Consider the following 24,274-nt stretch of genomic DNA (forward strand, 5'->3'; position numbering starts at 1 on the left):
ACATAAACAAGCAGGGGGGTACACACTCCTACCCCCTTTGCAGACTAGCCATGGCATTGTGGAACACAGCCTTGACCTACCAAATACAACTACATGCTCAATTCCTGCCAGGAAAGCTGAATACTCTGGCAGACGAACTAAGCAGAAATCTCATGGACCCACACAAATGGAAACTGGAACCACAGATTTTCAGTATGTTGACACGCAAACGAGGGAGTCCAGACATAGATCTTTTTGCATCACCCCAGAACTATCAGTTGGACATATTCTGCACAAGAACTCATCACAAAAAAAGCCTGGAAAGTGGATGCTCTATCATTCAACTGGAAAAACCTATCAGTCTATGCTTTTCCCTCTCTGCCTCTGCTCTCCAAAGTTCTACTAAAAGTCAAACAGGACAAACCAAAAATGATTCTGATTGCTCCAGACTGGCCTCGCCAACACTGGTACCCACTCCTGTGTAATGTGTCACACCTTCCACCATGGCACCTGCCTCAGACACCTTCCTTACTTCTCAGCAGAACAACCAAATTCTGCACACTCAGCTCCAAACTTTGAATCTTGCAGCGTGGCTAGTCACCTAAATTCACCCTTAAAATCCCTCAGCAAACCTGTGATGGATGTCATTTTGGAGGCGAGAAGGCCTAGTACTAGAAAATCTTATGCTGACAAATGGAAAAGATTCTGTGCCTGGAATCAATCACAAGGATTAAGCACAGCAGTGCCCAATATTCCTCAGATTTTACAATACTTAACTGAGATGGTTCACAAGGGCCTGTCCTTTGCTTCCATAAAAATCCATGCCTCAGCCATTTCAGCACATTACAACACAGAACCTCCCCTCTTCTCTCATCCTCTGCTAAATCAGTATCTCAGAGGGGCCAAAAACTTCAAAGACCACCCAGGAGAGCTCCAACCCCTACCTGGGACCTCAATTTTGTATTGGAAAAACTCACTCTCCCTCCTTTCGAGCCAGCTGCTACTGCAGACTTAAAAATTCTCTGCTGGAAAACAACTTTCCTTTTAGCAGTCACTTCAGCTAGAAGGATTTCTGAATTACAGGCTCTTATGGCAGTGGAGTCTTTCATTATTTTTCATACGGACTGGGTGTCTCTCAGTACGAATCCATCCTTCATGCCTAAGGTGGTATCCAGTGTGGCTGTTAATCAGACCATTCATTTGCCAGCTTTCTTTCCCAATCCACATAACAAGGTGGAGTGGATTCTGCATTCATTGGATGTACACAGACAACTTGGATTTTACTTAAACAGGACAAAATCTGTAAGAAAATCTGAACAACTACTGGTGGCATTTGCTGCAGGGGCAGAGGGAAAGGCTATTTCAAAGCAGAGTATTTCCAAATGGATAAGCCATTGTATTTGTTTCTGCTATGTGCACCATGGTAAAACTATCCCCCAGGGGATCAGATCTCATTCCACCAGGGCTGCATCTACTTCTACGTTCTTTCTCAAAGGTGTTCCTACCAGAGACATTCTAGAAGCTGCTACCTGGAGCTCAGTTCATACGTTCACCAAACACTACCATTTACCTTTCTTCTCTAAATCCAGAACTGGCTTTGCCACTGCTGTCCTGCAGGGCCTTATAGCTGGTCCTAATGCTGTATAAATCCATCCTCCCATCCATAGCTTTGGGAATCTCCCCAAATGTATTGACTGCAACAGTGAAACACAAAGAACATAATACAGTTGTGTACACTTATGTTCGAGTGTATTCACTGTTGCAGTCCTGGTTACCCTCCCTCTAGCCCCCTGTTTTTCTCTTACTATACCTCTACTTTCTTTTGCTGTGCTTAAAAGCCTTTTTGGTCTATTTGCTTTTGTTTGGAGGTATATTTTTTGTGTTGTTAATTTTATATGTATGTATATATATATATATATATATATATATATATATATATATATATATATATATATATTTAGCTCCCCATTTGGGGGGCACCTGACATCTGGGGCAAGAAAACTGATGTAACGGTGTTGGCTGAATTTTTTATACCCCTGACGACCTGACATCATGGAAGAAGGGACAGCAACCGACGCAGGACCCAAGACTTTGTTAATCAGGCCGACTGAGGGCAACCTGCCAGCAGATTACCCCAAATGTAATGACTGCAACAGTGAATACACTCGAACATCTACATTTATGGTAAGTGTACACAACTGTACTTTTTTTTACACTGTTTATTAGAATTGTTACCTCCCCACTATTGGCTCTCACGCTTTTTTCCATTTGATTTGGTATTGCTTATTTAGCCACTGTCAGTAACTGAGTTGTTAAGGCTTTAACATGAACATCTTCCTGAAAGTGCCCCAACCAACTCATAAATGTTTGCTTTCAGCAGTTGCCAAGCATTCTCCAGTACTCTCAAACTCCTGCAGATCCCTTCAAAACCTCTGCAGCTTTTAAGGAACTAGCTTTTTTTTTTTTTTTTTTTTCATCTGGTCCTGCATCTCCAACATTCCTGACTAACTTCTGGGAAAATTTTGTTAAGCCTGTCTAGTGTATAGATGTATTTGTGCAGGTACTTCCACCCAAATAGAGGTTTGGTTATTGATTTGTGCAGCAAGTAGCTGTGAAGTAGAACACACTTGGTTGAAATAGTACATTGTTTTGATAGGGGTCGATTTTATTTTAGACAATCAGCACTGCAGTAGTTGTCCTAACAGGATTTGCCAGAGATAGATGCATGACCTTCTGACTTCCAGAGCTTTGTGGATGTCCCCCACAACCATTGCTCCTCCTCCTCACTTGATGGAAGACTACTGTATGGTATAAGATGAGGAAATTTGTTCCATCATTCAGTTCCTTTTGCCTCAAAAGAAACCGTCTATTTTCAGTCTGTTTGCTGAGCCCCCTGCCAGCTTCTAATCAACCCTTTGCCTCCCTCACAAGATTGGCCTCAGAAGGCTCAGGGATTCCTGTAAAGCCTGCTTCCTGATCCAGCATAGAGCTCTCTCTCTTTCTCTCTCTGTCTACAGTCTACTGTTCCAGAAAGAAGAGGAAGATGTCCCTAGTAGAGGTGTCTGACTCCTTTGATTCTGAGGAGGGGAAAAACCTGAATTACAGATTTCAAGTGTCCTGTCTTCTGTACTGTGACAGAGATGGTCAAGACATTGTGGTCTCAATTTCACCCTAGTGGACCTCTCCTTGTATAAATACCCTCTTCTGCAAGAGAGAACATTTCAAGTGAAAACTACATGAAACTTCTGCTTCCCAAAAAAAGAGATGTGGAGCTTTTAGGAATTTGCCCACCTAAACCAGTAGCATTCCCCTTGGATGTGTTTGATACTGTCTTCTTGGAGCAAGACTCCCAACCCTCAGACCCTACGAGACCTGACAGTTTTATATATATATATATATATATATATATATATATATATATATATGTATATGTATAATATGATATATATATATATATATATATATATATATATATATGTATATATAGGGATAGATATCTATAGAGATAGATATATAGATATAGACAGATATATATAATATATATTTAAATATAGATATATATAGATATATATAGATATAATATATGTAGATATATATATATAGATATATAGATATATATATATGTGTGTGTGTATAGATATGTATATATATATATATATATATATATATATATGTATATATATATATCTGTATATCTACACACACACACACATATATATATATATCTACATATATATATATATATATATATATCTACATATATATGTATATATATATGTGTGTATATATATATATATATATATATATATATATATATATACATATATATATATATATATATATATATATATATATATATATATATAAAATATGTATAACGTCCTAAAGCACCTTTGACAGCTACATTGGACCATTCTTTGGGTGAGACATTAAACGGAGGTCCCATCTGCCTGAGTTAGTGGTAGCACAGATGGATATAAAAGATCTTGGGGCACTTACAGAAAACATTAGGGGAATTTGTGCATTACCCTTGCCAGATTTTCCTTAATCAGTATACATACCATCTTAAGTCTCCCTCAAAAAAGGGGATGCTGGCTTAATGGGAACTAGCCAAGTCAGCAGAATGTACTGAGCAAATTAATGAATTAATTAAATAGACAACTCTGAGGGAGTATAGGTGAAGGTTAAAAGTCTACCCTGCTCACGTAAGCTCAGATGTCATTGCAGTGGGGAGAAGCATGCCATAAAATATTGGTTTGATGCAATGGCTGCAGCATTCATGCCATTTGCAATGACATCCGTACTCAGCATACAGTCTTGGCCGAGGAATCTTTCTCTCTCCAAACATGTGAATGTACAGCTTCTTGGTACCCCCTGATAAAGAGCTGCTGTTTGCCCCCCCCCCCCCCCCCCCCATTCCTGTAATGTTTTTAGAAGCTTGTAAGGCAAGGCAAAGGCAATGGAATCCGTTAAGGATATGTGCAATCTTCCCTCTATAAACATAGTAGAAACTGTCCTTATAGATAAGGATCCTTACACTGGAAGCACAGCAGAAGCAAACAAGACAAAGATAAGGCTACTCAGAAGAGAAAATAACAGCAAAAAGGTAAATGGTAGCAGGGGAGCATCCAAGCCCCCCCTCCCATCAGCTAACACTACATCAGTATCCTCTCTCTTCCAACACCAAAAGCCCCTATCCAGGCCCTAGCAAACCCATTCCCTGCAAGCTGTGTACCAAAATAGGGGCTGACTAGTCATTTGCTCTCGGCACTGGATGCACATAACCCTAGGCCAGTTTGGTCAAAAATAATTTTTAGGGACACCATCACCAGTTTGTGTCCAGGCTATAAAATGGGGACATTCTTGGCAAGACCAGGAACACCTCGTAAAGCCAGTTGTAAGACAGATGCTAGCCCAAAGGGCCACAGAAGAGCCCCCCCCCTCACACACAAAAGGCTTGTATTACACGCTGTGTCTGGTACCAAGTAAGGGCGGGATCCAGAAACCTATACTGGACCTGTTAAGGCGAAACAAATTTCTGAAAGTCGTAAAGTTGAAAAGTATTAACACTCCAGTCTCTGCTCTCCCTACTGAGTCCTGGTACATACCTTGATGCAGTGAGTCTGAGATGACAGCCTGCACATCTCAGTATTCAGAGGACACTGGCAGTACCCCTGGATTTGTGTGGAGGAGAGTCTGCACAATCAATTTACTTCTTTGTGCTTTGATGTAGCTAATATGCCCAGGGTGTTCATCAAATACCAGACCCCAGTAAAAGTACACTGCAGAATCAAGAACATCCATATTTACTCCGACATAGGCAATTGTCTCATCGAAGCCCAGACTGTTGTAGGAGATGCAGAAGGCATATGTTACACTTTGCAGTACGTAGACTCGTTAGAGTTTGCTACTGACAAACAATAATTCAACCTGTGCCCGACCAAGAAAGTGGTATTCTTAGGGACAGTCTTAGACAAGAATGCCTGTATATATTTTCTTCCTCTGGAGAAAATGAAATCCCCCACTGTGTTCTTCGAGAGCATGGCAGAAGACGACAAGTAGACAGCTAGACTGGTTCACAGCATTCTGTATGGCTTCTACCATCCTGATGGTACTCCTGGCTAGAATTCACATGAGAGAGTTGTAGTGGTTTCTAAGGAGCAGTCCAAACCTCTGAAAATTGCTGTACCCAGTGTTCTCCTGTGTCTGAAATGAACTAGACTGGTTGGTGAAATAATTCCAAAGAAATGAAGGCATGCCTTCAGGCAAAGCAGTTCCCAGTTGGACCCTGACCACAGATGAATTAGATCCCTCGGGAGCCCACACCTCGGACCTCAAAATGCAGGGCAAATTGGAGCCCACACGAATGCAAACTCTGCATACATTTCAAAGAAATAGTTACACCAAGAGTTTTCAGAACAGTCTGGGTGCCATGTGATACATAAACAGCTGTGGTTACACCCTCTTTATCACCTTTGCAGGCATCCAAGCAGCTCTGAAAACAGGCACTGAATTCATGTTACTACTAGTAGTGAGCTACATAGTATTACAGGGGAACTGTATAGCACATCAGTTAAGCAGAATTTCACTAAACCCAAACTGCACAAGGAAAGCTTTGTTACACCCAGTCAGTAGCTGGAGGGGTACCAGAGATGACTGTTATTTCTCTGACTGGCAGACAGTGAAATTCTGCTCCAGTGTACCTCAATGGCAAGCTTGGGCAGTGTATACCTTCTCTGTAAACTGGAGAGTTCTGCATCTGTCTGCTTCCCTTCCTGTGCGCTCCCTAGGGTAATACAGAAAGGAGAGACCATAAATGGAAGTAATTTCTTCTTTTTGACTGGGGTTATCCTAGTTCTCCCACGTTTCTTAGCTGGCAAAAGAGATAGAGAAACCTTTGCTACCCAATGTCCGCTTTCTGACTCCGTGCAGGAGAGGTTCCTGATTCATTCAGTATGTCATCTCTGACTCCATCAGGTTGAAGCATATAGGTTTATAGATTAATATGTCCTTAATACTCTTTCAGTGGTTTTATCCCAAAGGTTTGCTCTTTATTGTAAGGGTGGTTAGAAGGTCAGGTACCAGGAAATCCTGATTAACCAACTGGAAAATATTTTCCTTCTAGTACCAGGAAGATACCTGCTTGCTGAACAGGTAAGTACACATTCTGTAATAGTTCCTCAAGCTGGTTTAGTTTACATCTCAGTGAGTGCTTCTGTTGGTCATTTCTGTCTGCCTGTCTGCTTTTACATCCCACTCCCATTTTGGCAGCCAAACTACTAATTCGTGAAGGGTATGCTTCATCTCTGTCCTCCTAAAAGGAACCTTCCTAAACTTTGTGCTAGAAAATCTGACCTTTACCTCCATGAGAAACATCTGCTTCTGTAGTCTTGGAATTCTTGTCTTGGGAAAAACTGCTTTCTTAATTGCAGTCACATCAGTTTTAGTTAGAACTCGAGACATTGATGTGTGAAGACTTCTTCCTCCTATTGCGCAAAGATGTTTGTTTATTGGCACCGGGAAAGTGTGACTGGGTAGAAGCCCATTTTCAATGGAGGCCTGAGGAGAAAAGCTGGTTATCTTATACTGTAATCTCTCCTTTGTACCTAATATTATTACAGAAGTAACAGCGAATCAAACTCTACAGGTACCCATTTTTGTCCCTGCACCTCAGCATAAAGGGGAAAGATAATTTATACACTCCTTGGACTCGGAGACAGTTGTAATAGTGTCTAGATACTACTAAAGATTTTTTTCTGCCATTCAGTTCGTTTCTATTTTTGTGCCATTTTCAATTTTCTCCAGCATTCCTTTCTTCCCTATCACTCTGGTCTCCATTGAAATGGTAATGATCCCAAGCATTCCATTTAAGAATGTGTATCTTGTTCTTTCCCTTATTTAAGAAGCTTCCCTCCACATGCTTTATGCAGATCTACACCCCCCCCCAAAAAAAAATATGGTCCATATTTTCCCCATCTCTTCCCATACATCTTCCACAGTTGCTTTGAACCTGATGAAAGATATTTGACATATTCTTGGGGTATGGAAGTATCTGTGAAAATATTTCAGTACCAGTATCCCCAACCTTCTTGATTTATGTATGTATGTATTTAATTTAATTTAATTTAATTTATTTATGGTGGTATTCACTCTGGGTAGGGGATGTTTGGCCAGGGCACTGGGAATTTCCCATGCTGTTTTCAGTAAGTGTATTAGGATATTTATATCCACTTGAGCTATCACAACTTGGGCAAAGTGAGCCTCATTTTAACGTCTCTTCTGAAATTGTGTCTCCATCTCCTCCTCCTCTCCCTAGGAAGGAAGTTTGGAGTACATGGACATTCTTCATCAACTACAAGGGAAGGAAAAAGAAACACTGGAACAAAAACAACAACCAAGGGCTACCGGACAAAGTTTATTAAAAACACTGTGAAACTCTAGCGCCTCTGCAAACAGCCTTCAAGGAGTTGTACAAATTACATACACTAACATCTTACATAACAAACTCACAGGAGCAATGTACTAATTAATCAGTCAATAATACAACTATCTAAATCAGGCATTTCCAATTCAACTCAGAATTCAGTCCAAAAGGTAATAGTGTATTAAATTTCAAAATAAAAACAGATTCCTTATATAAAAGCTTGTCCTTTAAAGAGCAGATGTGAAATTGTTCAATCTCGCCGTTTGTTCTTACACACGGGTTCGGAGCCGATCCTCTGCTCAGAGTCGGCCGCATCACTAGCTCGCATCTTCGAGAAAGCTCGAGGCACAGTAATATCCCATGATCCTCCGGTGCTAACCCTCAGATCTAGTTTGCCGCTAGCAGCAGATCGAATCGAGAGGCTCGGGCCAGTAGAAATTTTACTATATTTTTCTTGTTATATACTGATAATTTTTTATTTTTCTTATACTCTTTCTTTATAGCGTTTGATAGCTTTATTATATAGTGGTTGTTTGACTAGTTTAGGTGGTTTGTTACCTTAAAATTTTTAGTAAGGGCCTTAGGCCGTCTTTTTTTTTTGTAAGAATTTACAGTATTTAAAAAGATATTTTTTTGCCTTTAACTTTTTCAATTTTTCATATAAATATATATCTTAGTGTGCTGTGGTGTGTTTTACAGTTTACATTTATATATATATCACTTGTATTGTAGTGTAGAAATTTTTCTTAAGAGTACTATCTTTTTTCTATTAAAAATGTCAGAAAAGACCAAAAGTGGTTTTAAAAGGTGTCAGTGCGGACAGAAGATGTCCATTACTGACAACCATTCATCCTGCGTCTACTGTCTTGGCCCTCTCCACTTGCAGGAAGACTGTTCCATCTGTCATTCCTTTAGTGGGAGGGTCATGCTGGAAAGACGCAGGAAGTTGGTTGACAGAGGTTTGATTAAACCTGAGTTTCAGGAGGCCCTGGACAAGGCTGAACAGGTTTCGAAGTCTTCGAAGGGGTCGATGTCTTCAAGAGTGTCGGAGCCCAAGTCATCGGCTCCGAGCACCTCTTTTCAGATTCGGACACCGGCTCCTATGACTTCGGTGCCGGGTGTCGAGACCTTATCTCTGCACGAGGCTCAGGTCTTGGAGCCGGTATCACAGGTACCACCGTCTACTATCCTTCGCTCGGTGACGGCTTCGATCCCTTTGACCCGTTCTTCGAGGCCACTTTCCGACTCCGATGTGGACCGAGTGGTACAGAAGCTTATGGAGAACTCGGCTTTGTCAAAATTAATCGAGGTTTCGTCCCAGCTGATTTCGAAACTCAAAGCTATTCCAGTTCCCTCTACACTTCCTCCTCAGAGACCCATCGAGTCATCGGTGTTAGGAGTCGAAGAACCGATGATTGTAGAGCCCTCGATGCCAAAGCCTCCAGTAGTGCTATCGGCTCCGTTGACCTCGACTCCTTCGGAACCAGCCGGAGAGTTTCTGAGCCGAACATCTTTCCTGGGTTCCGGGGGGGGGGGAATAGTCGAACCGAGGTTTCTGTTCCGACTCTTCCTCTCGGTGCCTCGGCTCAGATTAGTTCAGATCCGTCCTCGGTGTCGGAGCCTGTGGTTCCGATTCCGGAGAAACGACCTCCTTCTTTGGATCAGGTCGGATCTTCGGGTCGGGGCACCGGTGCCTTTGACATCATGAGGAAGGTCTTGTCTGATCAGACACGTACTTCATCGGTATCTTCATCTCCTTCCCCAAAAGGTCCGCATTCTGCTTCTGTGCCTCCAGTACCTACCAAGCGTCGAGACCCAATGCCTCAGAAGTCCCCACAGGGAGACTCTGGTTCCTCAGATGTATTCCCAGAAGCTCCTGCTGAGGATGTTCCGAGGAAACGACTGTGCAAGAGGAGGCGCATAGATTCCACACAGGAATCTCTTACATCTGATACCAATTTAGATGAAACAGAAGGGTCCCCACGGTCCACCTCTGAGGATGTCTCGTTTGCAGACATTTTGGAAATCCTGAAGCAAAGAGGGGACTGGCAAACCCTTACCCCTTCTGCGGATGAATCGGTCTTACTGAAGGCATTTGGGACTCGACCTTCTACCTCCTGGGTGACTCCACCCTTTGACGATCTCATGGATCTAATAGCTCGGAGGGCTTGGGAAACACCTGATACAGTGGAACCAGTCCCTCGTAAACCCAACAAATACATGACAGCTCCCCAAGATAAAGCTTATCTTACAAAAGGAGTTCCCGTAGACACTATGGTGGCGGCCACTAAGAAAGAGATGTCTGAATCATCTTCCTCTGTCCATCCTCCTAATAAGGATTCTAGGACAATGGACAGATATGGGAAGCGCATATTTAGTTAGGTGACTTTTTCCATCCGATCGCTCAAATACCTTACGCATTTCATGCGTTTACAGAGAGATCTCATTAAGGAATTAGGAGATACTCTCCAGGGACACACAGATGCTGCTGTCGCCGAGAAAGTGACAGCGCAACTTAACACCCTAAATTCCATAGTCAACTTGTCCATGAGGCTGATTTCATACGCAGCCGAAGGATCGAGTAGAGCGGCAGCTTCAGCGATTGCCCTGAGAAGACAATCCTGGTTGCGCTTATGCTCCTTTGCGGAAGCCTTTAAGTCTTCCTTTGCCAACGCCCCCTTCGATGGTGCCTCCTTGTTTGGGCCCAAAGTAAAGGAGACTCTCACGAGGTGTGAACAAGAAGGGAAGACCCTGTCTGCCGTAGGGGTCCGTTTTTCCGTTCCATCTAGACCATACTCTAAAGGGCAACGAGGAGGAAAGATGTGGTTCCGAAAGACACAGGGATCTTTTCAACACACCCAAAGTGACGCCCCCTCCAGAGGCAGAGGAGGGGGAAGAAACGGAAGACGCCCAGCCGGCAGAGGGGGTCTGCAAAATCAGGGTGACAGAGAGACCTTCTCTGGAAAACCCTTCCAGCACTCCTGAGTGCAGGCCCGGCTGTCCTACTCTGGAGGCAGTCGGGGGTCGCTTGGTTTTATACCCAGAGGCCTGGCTAAATCTTACATCAGATTACTGGGTAAAAAGCATAGTTACCAGAGGCTACAACATCCCTTCATAAAAATACCACCAAACTCCAAAAAACTCCCAGATGTTCCACCCAGTCTGCGAGACCAAGCAACCATAGAGATAGGAAGGTTGCTCGAAAACAGAGTCATCCAACCAGTCCCAGCGGACCAAATAGGATCCGGAACTTACTCAAGGTTCTTTTTAGTTCCAAAGAAAACAGGGGACTGGAGGCCAATTTTAGACCTCAGCAAGTTAAATACCTTTGTGAAAAAGGAAAAGTTCCGGATGGTCACGCTTCAGTCAATCCTCCCTTTTCTGCAAAAGGGCGACTGGATGTGCTCTATAGATCTCAAAGACGCATACTACCATTTCAAAATGGCCAGGGCGTCCAGAGATCACTTGCGCTTCCGGCTGGGAGCCAGTCATTTCCAGTTTCGCGCTCTGCCCTTTGGTCTCACCTCAGCCCCCAGGGTGTTCACCAAATGCATGGCAGTAGTAGCGTCTCACTTGAGACGAAACAGATTCCGGGTGTTTCCTTATCTAGACGACTGGCTCCTTTCCGCCACCACCAAGTTTCGTCTTCTACAAGCCAGGGACTACACCATCAGTCTTTGCTCTTCACTAGGCATAACAGTGAATTTTGGAAAATCTGTATTATCGCCGTCACAGTGTATCTTATTTATAGGAGCACAGCTAGACACTTCCCTGGCTCAAGTTACTCTCCCCCCATCAAGAGTATCAGACCTCAGGCATCAAATTTCGCTCCTTCTTCACAACAAGAGAGTCCCTGCACGACAAGACTTGAGTGCTAGGCTTGATGGCAGCCTCCCTTCTTGTAGTTCCTTTAGGCAGGATGCACATGAGGATCCTTCAATGGATGCTATTCGCCCAGTGGTCGTATCTACAACTTCCACTATCTCATGAAATCTTGATCACGAATTCTTGCAAGAAGGATCTCTTGTGGTGGATACACAGTCAAGAGCTAAGACTAGGACGACCCTTTGTATTACCCAGTCCGGTAGCAACTCTAACCACGGACGCTTCCCTGATAGGGTGGGGGGGATTCTTTTTGGGACAAACAGTCCAAGGTCAATGGTCCAACTTGGAGTACAATCTGCACATCAGTGTTCTAGAGCTGAGGGCAGTGTTTCTAGCGTTGCAACACTTTCACAAGTTCTTACCTCGGGGAACAGTGACAGTTCAGACAGACAACATGTCAGTGGTCTGGTACATAAACAAGCAAGGGGGAATCAGATCTTACCCGTTATGCAGAGAGGCCCTCAGAATTTGGCAATGGGCAAAGTCCACTGGACGCTTTCTGATAGCAACGCACATCCCGGGGACTTCCAACGTAATCGCGGACAGGTTGAGCAGGGCCATCCTGTTCCCTCACGAGTGGTCCCTCAAACCTCAAGTGGCGGAAGAGATCTTCCGCAGATGGGGCCAGCCTTGCTGCGACCTGTTTGCATCCCCTTTGAATGCCAAATGCAGAAGCTACTTTGCCCTGTTACCCCCCCCCCCCAGGGGCGCACTGGTATACAATTGGCCCCCGGGTCTCCTTTACGCTTTTCCTCCTGTTCCACTAATTCCCAGGTTTTTGCAGAAAGCCAAACGTCTGGACAGGACCATAATACTGATAGCCCCATTCTGGCCTCGACAAATCTGGTTTCCTTTCCTTCAATCCCATCAAGTGGAGGAACCATGGATACTGGACCCGGAGCCAGACCTGTTGACACATTCATCGGGAGTTCCTCACACCTTCCTCAAGTCCCTCAAACTGACAGCTTGGCTGCTCCGCTTCCCATCTTAGCCAGGTCGGAGTTACTATCTCCTGCAGTACAACAAATTATTGTATCTTCTCACAAACCAAGAAAATTGTACATCAGCAAATGGAACCGTTTTGCGCACTGGGCCTCCAAACAAGGTATAGATCCATTTGGGGCCCCAGTACACAAGATACTAGATTTCCTCACCTCACTTTTTCAAGAAGGAGCATCAGCATCCACTATAAGGGTTCAACTGGCGGCTATATCCAATTTTCATATTGGCCGTGAGGATGGTTCTCTTATGTCCCACAGGCTTTGTAAAGCCTTCATGAAAGGTACTTTTCACCTCCGTCCCCCCTTTCATAATCCAATAGCACCTTGGAATCTTAATCTCATGCTGTCACAACTCATGTTGCCCCCTTTTGATCCAGCAACCACAACTCCGTTAAAATTTATTTAGTGGAAAACACTTTTCCTGGTTGCCATCACTTCCGCCAGAAGAGTTTCAGAGTTACAGGCTCTATCTGTCCGACCCCCGTACATGATTTTTCATCCGGATAGAGTAACCTTGCTCACCAATCCGTCCTTCCTTCCGAAGGTTTGTTCGATTCAGAACATCAGTCAATCTGTCGAACTACCTACCTTCTTTAAAAATCATTCCAATAAGCTGGAATACACATTGCACAAGTTGGACGTTCACAGACAACTAAGATTTTACTTACATAGGACAAAAGAGTACAGAAAGTCAGATCAACTATTTGTCTCATATGCTGACCAAAGAAAAGGACAGGCAGTAACGAAGGTTACCTTATCCAAATGGCTCTCAGATTGCATAAATTTCATTTATGCTGAATCCAAACAGCAACTCCCTTTCAAACCCAGAGCTCATTCTACAAGGGCGATTGCTACCTCTTCAGCCCATACTGCTCGTTTGCCCTTAGATACCATTTGTGCAGCGGCAACTTGGGCAAAACCACATACCTTTATCACCCACTACAAGCTAGACAAGAGCTCCAGGGACAGGGCGCTTTGGTTCCACTGTACTCAGGAATGTTCTCCCTTGAGCCACCCGGGAAAAAGGAGCTAGGGACGCTACCCGTGTGTAAGAACAAACGGCGAGATTGAACAATTTCACATTAAGAAGTTATGTCTAACCATAACGATCCATGTGAATTGTTCATCTCGCCTTTGTTCTTACATTCCCCCCCTCCATCCCGTCCCACGGTCTGGGAGAACGGTTTTCAATTAGATTCCTTTTCAGCCTTTTCTAGGTATGGTTGGCATGTTATTAACATCAGTAATGGCATCTTTTATCCTCTACCTGGCAGTAGGGTTCCAGACACTTTGTAGTATCTGTTTATAAGTGTTTTAGACACATTTCTAAGAGGGATTCTTCTGGTATAGCAAACTAGATCTGAGGGTTAGCACCGGAGGATCATGGGATATTACTGTGCCTCGAGCTTTCTCGAAGATGCGAGCTAGTGATGCGACTTCGAGCCGAGGATCGGCTCCGAACCCGTGTAAGAACAAAGGCGAGATGAACAATTCACATGGATCGTTATGGTAAGACGTAACTTCTTATTTTCCTCCACTCTCACGCAAACCTGTACAAAGACTACCTCATAGTAATAAAAAGTTGCAATTATGCTTTTCTTTAAAATGGACAGCGGTGGAACTTTCCATCTTAAGGGCATACATGATTTGATTTTTATTTGTAAAGGCGGCAAGGATGAAGCCGAAAATTTAGATAATTGTATTATTGATTGATTAATTAGTAAGTTGTTCTTGTGATTTTGTTTATATAAGCTGTTAATGCATGTTATTTGTATAACTCCATGAAGGCCGTTTGCTGAGACACTAAAGTTTTACATGGACATTCTTGTTTATGAGAATATTTCTCTTCCCTGTAACACCCCTCCTGATAATCCATTGCTTTGAAGAGATTATCTGGCTTCTGAGTTCCTCTGTCACCTAGCCTAAAGCCTTTCTTCTGCCTTCTTCCCAGAAAATTGATGAAAATTTGAGGTTTGTAATGCTAAAACTTCATTCAGTTGCACAAAAAAAAAAATACATACATACACATATATAAAATTAAATTAATTGTGAGTGCTTTCTTGTACATACATTTAATTAGACTTTGTGCAGAAACCTACCTTTATGAAAAAAATGCATTTATTCCTTCAGTGATTCATTTAAAATGTAATCAATTAAAACTTGTCAGAATGTCTATAATGGGCCAGATTCCAAAAGTGTGTCTCTAAGTGCAGATCTACCCTGATTCTGAAAGACTTGCTGTCAGTGTAAGCAACTTAGGTGTAAGGGCTTTCTTTAAGCAAGCCTTCACAGGGGGCCAGTTTCCAAAACACCTGCTCTCGGTGTGCAGTCACTTACACTGAGAGCAAGTCTTTTGGAATCGGGCCCAGTGTTTTGGGTACACAAAATAAAAGGGCTAAAAACTTACCAGATCAGTAGCTTAGTAAGTACTTAGGAGCGTAGTACTCTACTTTTCAGAAATAATAATAAGTTTGTTTAATTTTGATAGTTTTGTTTAAACCTAGAAACTGTGTACAATCAAATAAAATTCACCAGTTACCAGAGTTTGTCACTTTTCAGTTAAAGCAGTTTGTCTGAATCTTCACCTGTATTGGTTAGGTAAATGTTTTCATTACATAATATGCAACACAATGATTGATACAGCTATTATTAAATAATGCATTAGCCATCTTATTTTGTTAAAGAATACATTTATTTCTTAAATTCTTTTTTGAAATGTTACTGTTTTCCTAATAAAACACAAAAGTTCTTGCAAAGTGCCTCTTAAAACAGTATTTTAGTTTAAAGTTTATTGTAACTTTTTTTGCATAATGTTTACTGACCAGATGGATAATCTTCCATTCACCATACCCAAGTTTACAAGTTGTGCAATGATTACAAGGTGAAATGGCATTCTTTGGTATTGTTACTTTATGTGGCTATGTTTTCTTTTAACCTGTTTTTCCTGTTGTATACAAATTTATATCTCTGTTTTTGTTATTTGTATAAGGAATCTTTCATGTATCAGAAGTAATCTGTTTAATGTATTTTTAACTAATTTTACAATTTGCTAACCAGGCAAGAGAGCTGGTCTACTGACTCTTTTCATTCACAACCTGGTAGATGAGTAAAGTATCAAAAGATAAAAGAACAGTAATACAGAATGTTAATGTGTTTATAGTAAGTGTGTTAGTGTATTATACACAGAATTTATACTTGCAGAATGGACACGTATGAAGAATTACTACATACTAGTAAGCATAAGTTGCGGTAAGTGTAGTAGTCTTTTGTACATCTTCTATATATTTTAGCAGGACTTTATTTTTGTCTGTTAATTTTGTTTATTCTTATCAATATTCAGTCACTTAAGTATGGGTCTGTGCACTTGTTTTCATCTTTAACATTAGATAATGTCTCTTGGATTAATTTATTCATATGGGCCGTCACTATAAATTCTCCATTTCTCTTTGTAATTTTTATCATTAAATTCATTGTCTTTAATAGTAAACTTAGAGGCTGCAAGTTTAATGCATCTTGTTTAATGTATTATAGGTACATGCTGTTGGTAAAAAGAGGGATTTTTTTTTAGATTTATTTTCAGTAGATGGGTGTTTAAAGACTTCTAATCCAATTACTTTTGTTAACATTCATATCTTGAAATATTACTTCATCTCAATTTGTTTTAAACTTAAATTCAAAAGACATTAACAATTTTTCCTATAGGTTGTTTGCCTCTGTGCTTGCTATCTGTCAGGCTTCTTCATGCCAGCTTTGAGCCCTCTTTTTCTTCTGTACTGGGCACCCCCAACACAGAGTTGAGAGCCAATTGTAAGGGCCGTCGATTAGGCAGCCAGTAAGGTGGCTTGTGTTGTCTTCTGCATTGCAAGCGAGGAGGCATTTCTAGTAAGCCCTAACTCCACATTTGGTAGTTGACATGAGCATGCATATCACCACGAAGCCTCCTGTGCCCCTGCTTGTGTTGTTCATACTTTTACCCACATGATAATGAGGGCTACCGTCTCTGGTTTGTGATGACAGCCCATATCCTTAGGGTTGGCTGTTTTCAGTGCAGTGCAAGTATATGCTTGTTATGTGGCATTTAGCTGACTGAAGTACCCCCCGTGAAAAAGATTGTTTGCTATCAACCTGGGTGTCCAAGACTGTTACGACTGATGGCATGCTTAGGGCCTTGTTATTAATGTGGTAATTTGTGAGGATGTCACTCTACCCAGAGGGGATGATGATACATTTTTTGGCATTCAGTTTGAGGCCATGTTTCTGCCACCAGTCATTTGTTTGGGTGAGACCCTCTTGGAGGATGTTCACATCGCTAGCGGAATTGATGACAGTGCCCAACTTGTAGTCATCTGCAAATTTGATCAACTATAGCCCACTGGTTTTAGTCTGCACCTCAGAAAAGTATATTCTAAACAACAGAGGCCCCAAGACTGATCCCTTGGGGTACAACGCTCTGTACGGGTCTACTGCTTGAGATGACTTCACCTATATTGATTTAGGTGGGTTCTGTCAGTAAGCCAGTTTGCTACACATCTGGTAACGTATGGATTGATGCCTAGTTGAGAGACTTTATTTATTGTTCTCGAGTGGGGAATAGTGTCAAAGGCTTTGGCCAGGTCAAGGTAGGCGGTGTGCACAGTCTTCCACTCATCCATGGCTTTGGTGACTGTCTCTGAGAAGTCGACCAAGTTTAATGGGCATTACCTCCCCATGATGAAACCAAGCTGTGTGGGATCAAGTGTTTGGAGGTTGCCAGTGTCCTTTTTAATGAGTTCCATGATAATCCGTTCCATGGCCTTGCAGATCAGGCTAGTTAGGCTGATGGGTCTATAATTTCCTGGATTGGTGTATGCTCCACCTTTGTGTAAAGGGATGATAGTGGCTGTCCTCCAGTAGGCTGGGATGATGCCAGTATTCAGGCTTTGGTTGAACAGGGTGCCTAATTGTGCTTCAAGTTCTTGCCTAAGTTCATGTAGGATTGCAGCCTGGGATGTTGGAGGTTGTATTTTTTGCCTTTGAGAGGGCAGTAATGGCTTGCTCCCTAGATAAGGGGAAGGGGGCAGGTGGTGGGAATGTCCTGATTTTTTTGATGGGGGCGGGGCAGAGGGGTGAGGTTTTTTACTGAACCCGTCTGCCAGCAGGTTGGCTATATCTATGGTGTTAGTGTATATGGTGCCCTTGACCACCAGTTCTGAGCAGATCTGAGTACTTCCTCTGAGACTGCCGATATATGTGAAGAAAGATGTGTGATTGTCTTTAGTAGATGTGGCCAGTTTGGACTCAGTTTGCTTTGGAGGATTTCACTAGTGCTCTTATTTGCTTGTTCAGGTTAAGGAGAGAGTGCTTCCAATTAAGCACCTGCTCCTTCTTGGTCCTGGACAGCAATTTCTCCTTTTATTATAGAGTTTATTTATTGCAGTTGTCCACCAGACTGGTTTACTTTTCCTTGAGGAGGGTGATTTTGTTCTGTCGGGTTTTCCTGATTCCATGTAGCTATATGAATGCTCATATAGTACTTTGGCTTAGGTTTGGACATTGGTGCCAGTTCCTACGGAGGAGGAGGGGGCTGTGAAGCAGTTTATACCTTTCCTCAGGAGGTTGTAATCAGCTTTGGAGAAGTTCTTATGTTTGACCCTAGCAAGGGTGGGGGCAGGGGAGATGGTGACTTCGAAAGTCATTACTTTGTGGTCAGATCTGACCAGGGAGGATGACACTGTAGAGATGCTGCAATGGTTACTCATGTTGGTTAATACCAGGTCCATAGATATTATCACCTCTTGTTGCTTTGTCGACCAGCTGGACCAAGGCATTTGCATTGACAAAAATCAAGGAATCTCTGGTCATTTGTGTTTTGGCATGAGTAGTTCTTAGAGTCTGTGGTTGGATAGTTAAAGTTACTCAATATTAGGGTAAAGGGTTGAATCTTGATAGATTGGAAAAGGTCCAGATAGGTGGAGTAGTCATCATCAGTCAAAGTCGGGGCCTGTAGCTAGCTATGATTTGAATAGTGGTCTTGTCAATGGGTAACTGCATCTGGAGCGTCTCCTGTGCATCATACTGTTTGACCAGCCTGGGGGTGTGTATATGTTTAATACATATTGAAACTCCACCTCCTTTTGCTTTGCTGCCCACGGTTTGGGGTCTGAATGTATGATAGGATTAGAAACCTGGTATGGCTGGGGTCCTCTCCACAGCTTTGAACCAGATTTCTGTGACTGCAGAAATGTCAGCATCTTCCAAGGTTAAGAATGCTTGCAGTGAGTTCAGTTTCATGTTTAGACTCCTATTGTTTAGCAGCATGACCTTAAATTTGCATTTTGATGAAATTTTCATGTTGGTAATTTTGACCTCATGGCATTGCCTAAAAAAAGGCAGTGTGGGAGAGGCAAAAGTCTGAAGTCCAAGGGAGACAGATGCAGGCCATCTCTCGCAAAGCATCTTGGTCTGTTGCTCATGTCTTCCCAGGCTGTCAGGTACTGGATACCCTTGGAATGACACCAGAAACTAAGCCAATTGTTTGTCAGTCATTTTCTTTTTGTATTGAGGCATCATTCTGGGTAACTGTAGAATGCTGCTTAAGCCTAGGGACAGTGAGCGTGATAATGTCTCTCTTCATATAGTCCAGGGAGGTACATCTCAAGTCATTCACACCAACATGGACTATGACAGAATCATAACGGTATCTGTTGACCAGATTTGAGTGGATGGCCGATTCTGGCACCTGACAAGCAACTAACCGTGACTCTCCTTATCTAGCTTGGTGAGGGGCACATCTGTGTGACACAGTGGAGTCTCCTATGACTAATATGTTGGGTTTATGGTTAGGTCTTAGTGGCTGTGAGTCACAGATGTATGGACTGTGTGTGGTGTAATGGGCTGTGGAGATTGCGTGTGTTTTTGCCTCGGAGGTCGGTCTCTTTTTTGTTTGGGTTATGTTTTTGTTGAGGGCCTCCACATATGTCAGTGTGTGTTGTGTAGGTGTGGGTGGTGGTTGTGTTGACAGCCTTCTCAGTGCCAGATATACTGGCTTGTGTGAGAGAGAGAGCGAGAGAGCATAGACTCTAGGTTCTTAATGTAATTTCATCTTTCACAGTTTGTGTTCCTAGGTGGTGGTAGTAGAGGGTTGTCAGTGTACATGAGGCAGTTGCTACAACTGTCTCAGAATTCCCATATCAACCATACTGGCATGAGAAACCATAGGAAGTTGTCCATCCATATTTGTCAGAATCTGAGGGGAGAGAGGCCAAAGAGAGCTAAGGAGTGAAGGGTGGAAGGTCTACTAGGTGATCACACAAGTGTTACAAAGGGAAAATTTGTAGCTGGAATACCTCACCCTGGGTTAAAAACAATGCAGTTGTGGTGCATGATGTGCAGACAAGCTCAAACGCTGGGTTTAAGTACCACAAAAAATACAAGATGGTAGTAACAAACAAACCTAACCTATCCTATGTAGGCCCTGCTCTCTTTACCAATCAGCTTGTGCCAGGATGGCTGCCAGAAACACACAGAAGGCAAAAACAAACCGCCCTGGATGCAGCAAATCTGTATCCAGACTATGCTACTCGATTTAAGGGTTAAGAACACAGTACACAGAAAAGCGCAGATAACCACTTACAGACAAAAACAGAACTCACAGTATGAAAACTTTACAGCAATGAAATGCAGTAAAATGCAGTTAAACAGTAATGAATAACAGTAAGTAGCAACGAAGTACAGTTAAATAGTAATGAAATGCAGTTAATCAGTAAATTGGTTTAATACAGTGAAATTGTGATAAATTGGCTATAAGGCACAGATAACAATAGGCAAGTGCAAATGCAATAAAATATGTGAAAATAAATGAAAAGGCACTTAGATTGGTCTTGAAGGAATTTTGTAAAAACATCCTAGAGGTGATGCACCTAGGCAGAGCCTGGTTTAAACGAGCCAAAAATGCATTGAAGCTTCCCTGACTGGGAATCGAATATGGGCCATAGCGCTGAAAGTGATGAATCCTAACCACAAGGCCACCTGGGAACTCCCCTTCTGCCCTTTATGGGTATATTTCCAGTCTGTCATGAACAGATCTACATAGCAGTGATGACATTGAAAAAGCTGATCACCTGTGGAGTGGCATTGGAAGTAACATCAATGACAAGAAAGAGAGAGTTTCTAATCCGAATGAAAGATGGCCCTGGGAGACCCATTTTAGACCTGTTAAGGCTCAACAAGTAGTTCAAATGCTCATCTTCCAGCCCCTGTTGATTTCAAGAAGCTTTTTTTTTTAAACTGTATTAAATTATCAGGTTCCTATCAGCATTTCAGATGTTGAAAATGCCGAATTTAATTTAATCTAATCGAACTGAAATGTTCGAAATCTCAGAAGAGCGAACTGACGGAACATCGATTTCTTTCCCAGGGAAGAAATCGGTGGACCGTCAGGTCTCGGAGTTGGTATATTTAAGTCGGGGGGTGTGTGGGGGGCACAGCTCCCCACTTCTGTCAGTGTTTAAAGTATTGAACATTTTTTTTTTTTTTTTGCACGGAACACCGATTTCTTTCCCTGGGAAAGAAATCGATGTTCCGTCAGTTCGTTCTTCTGAGATTTCGAACATTTCAGTTCGATTAAATTGCATTCTGCATTTTCAGCATTTGATATGCTGATATAGACCCAAATTATTAGTTAAGGCATAGGTAAACGTACATTAACAGAGAAGTTAATAAACCATATTAATGTGCGTCTGTTAAGCAGAGATCGCCTCTGAGTAGACGATACTCTGTCACATATCGTCTACTCGGAGGCAATCTCTGCTTAACATACAAGGCCATGTCAAACCCAGAGCTGTTGAACATGCTACACTTAAAGAAATCCCAATCCTCAGACACACGCTCCAGGGATCTAAACCTTGTCATCACAATGAACAAAACATGCTGGAGGGATAGGTTCCTGACCCAGAGACTCCCCATACTCTGGAATAGACTGCCCATACATGTCAAGCAGAGCGCTTCTTTGGCCCTCTTCAAAAGGAATCTTGATGATTGGATGGGAGATGGGAAATTCACCCCGGGGATCATGTCAGTCGCCCTGCTAGACAAGGGGTCCAGGGAAGTAAATACTGTGGAAAGAAATATCCAGGGATTTGTTATGGCTAGGCTTGTATAGGCCCTAGGGCCGATAGCCCTAGTACTGACCTATGAACATTAACAGAGAAGTTAATAAACCATATTAATGTGTTTTTTGTTTTACGTACATTGTACATCACATATCTTTCCTTCTTTTGTAACTGTCATCAGTCCAACATAGGTTCATAGTTTAGTACTAAGCTAACTGCCTTTGCGTGTCATTTTAAGCCTAGCCAATTATCCCTTGTCACTCAAACCCTGCACCTTATGTTTGTAAGGCAAACACCTTAGCCATTAAGCCACACTCCCAACCCCTCCTGCCTTCCCTTTAACATCACTCCTCCTCCTACTCATTATTTTGCATGTATTGTTCACACAATTTCTATTTGCCTTTGTAATTTACTCCTTCCCGTTTTTAAAGATCCCTCTTCCTTTTTTTTTCTTTTTTATAATATTCAATACTTTCATATACAGTTGGTTTAGACTTAGATTAACATTTTCTAATTGTTTTTTTTTTTTTTTTTTTTTTTTTTTTAAGTAAACAGAATTAAACTTGATAAGGCTTTACTGTGCCCAGACAATTCCAGGTGAATTTTTTAGTCTTTTTCTTTGTGTTACAAGGTATTTGTCACACTATTACCATTTGTGTAATACACTGCATTATCAGACCTGGTAGAAAGTGCTATTTAAATGATGCAGATGTAACAAAATTTACTGAATTGGTTCTGTGGGAGGTATAGAAACAGTAGGAAGAGATGGTTTAATATCCAAGTATTGTTTGCTGTGATTCTTGAGTCGTGGTTTGGCCTGGCTCAGACATGTTTTGTACTGATAAGTTATGATTTGCAGGTAGTTCATCTACTCCTTTTGTATTTTACAGAATAACTTTTTGCATCTTTTGCATTATTACCTTATCCAAAATGAATTTGTGACATATTTTTTTTTTGTTTTGTAGATCACAGACCAGTCCTGGCTCCCCCGTGATGTAAAAGTACCATTTCTGCAAGTTCCATATAATGTGAAAGGAAAGTTTTGCTTTCTTCCCCCATTGTCAGTCAAGGTTGTTGGTAGCTACCTTCTTGATATGTGTGTGAAGCCAGATATCACTGTAGATGTTGCCATTACAATGCCTAAGGTAATATTACAACCTTTGTGTTTTTCATTTTATGCACATCATTTTAGCACCTTGTAATTTTAAAACATACTTATTTAATTTTCAAAATTTGCATTGGATTTTGCTGTAGGGCACTTGTGTGGCTAAACTGAATAGTAATCTGTTAAATTATCTCATCATTTAGTTCAGATGAATGCAGAGTAACAAAAACTAATGCAACTAATTCTTTTGAATTTGCTAGAATGGATGAGGACAGATCACAGTAACATTTCAGTACAGGATTAGCATGTTTTCCCCTTACTGAGCATTATTATTAAGAGATGCAAAGTCTAATGGGATATTCAAAAACTTGTAGCACTTGTGTGAAGCTCTAATTCTCACAAGCCTTTTTTGTTTCATGTTTACCTACTTTGAGTTTTGGCTGAAGTGGATGGGTATGGGTTTCAAAGACATTTTTTGCACTCAGCTGGATCACTTAAATGTAAAAACATGTATATGAGATGTAGAGTAAACAGTATTCAATGACAGTATCTTAAAGAAATTTGTGGGAATTAGTGTTTCAAGTAAGTGCTATGGGTTTCTGAATACCACACAGTTTACTATGTATAATTCTGTTCGTCTTGAATGAGGTAACATTACTTGGACTGTGTTGAATTTGATTTAGCACTTGGACTGGTAATTGCTTTTGACTCTGATTCGTCAAACATTAGCTAGCTAACCAAAATGATAAGCAAGCATAGTCTGAACTTGGACATTATCTGACTTTAACCTGCTACACTGGGAGTTGTTTTTCTTCTGCTGATGTTTTACTTGCAGTGTGATACGATTAGCTTTTGAGATGAAACAAGCACAGTGCAAAGTTAAAACAACTAAAAAGAAATGGGCATCATTTGTGTGCTGGGGGACATGTTTGGATAGTAGTACAAGAACAGTGTTGGCAGATATTTGCACATTTGAATTGCTTAGTCTGTGAGGGAGATTAAATCAGCACCACTGATATTTCTTGCTTTCCTTTAACAGGAAATTCTTCAAGACAAGGATAACTTAAACCAGCGTTACCACAGGAAAAGGGCTCTTTACTTGTCTCATATTGCCAGTTACCTAGCCAAGAATGAGCTGTTTGAGAGTGTAAAGTTTGGTTACATGAACAGTAATCATCTAAAACCTGTTTTACTTATCAAACCAAAAGGTAATCAAGTCTCTGAAAGGATTTAAGTATGGCAAATGTAGCAGTGACCAAAATGTGTGTTTTAAGTTTTGTAATATCTTATT

The 24,274-nt window shown here is 41.7% G+C and overlaps 1 protein-coding gene across 2 annotated transcripts in view; it reads left to right on the plus strand.

Annotated features, from left to right (window-relative positions):
- NOL6 (nucleolar protein 6) overlaps positions 1 to 24,274 on the plus strand; it is a 1,772,660-nt gene that overhangs the window by 141,532 nt on the left and 1,606,854 nt on the right. For both annotated transcript variants that reach the window (XM_044078098.1, XM_044078107.1), the window contains exons 4-5: positions 22,844 to 23,023; positions 24,023 to 24,191. In XM_044078098.1, the coding sequence (XP_043934033.1) occupies positions 22,844 to 23,023; positions 24,023 to 24,191 (349 nt within the window). The remainder of the gene's footprint in view (positions 1 to 22,843; positions 23,024 to 24,022; positions 24,192 to 24,274) is intronic.

Source organism: Protopterus annectens, chromosome 1.part1 (genome assembly GCF_019279795.1).
Source record: "Protopterus annectens isolate FY-2018-M chromosome 1.part1, PAN1.0, whole genome shotgun sequence".
NCBI lineage: Eukaryota > Metazoa > Chordata > Ceratodontiformes > Protopteridae > Protopterus > Protopterus annectens.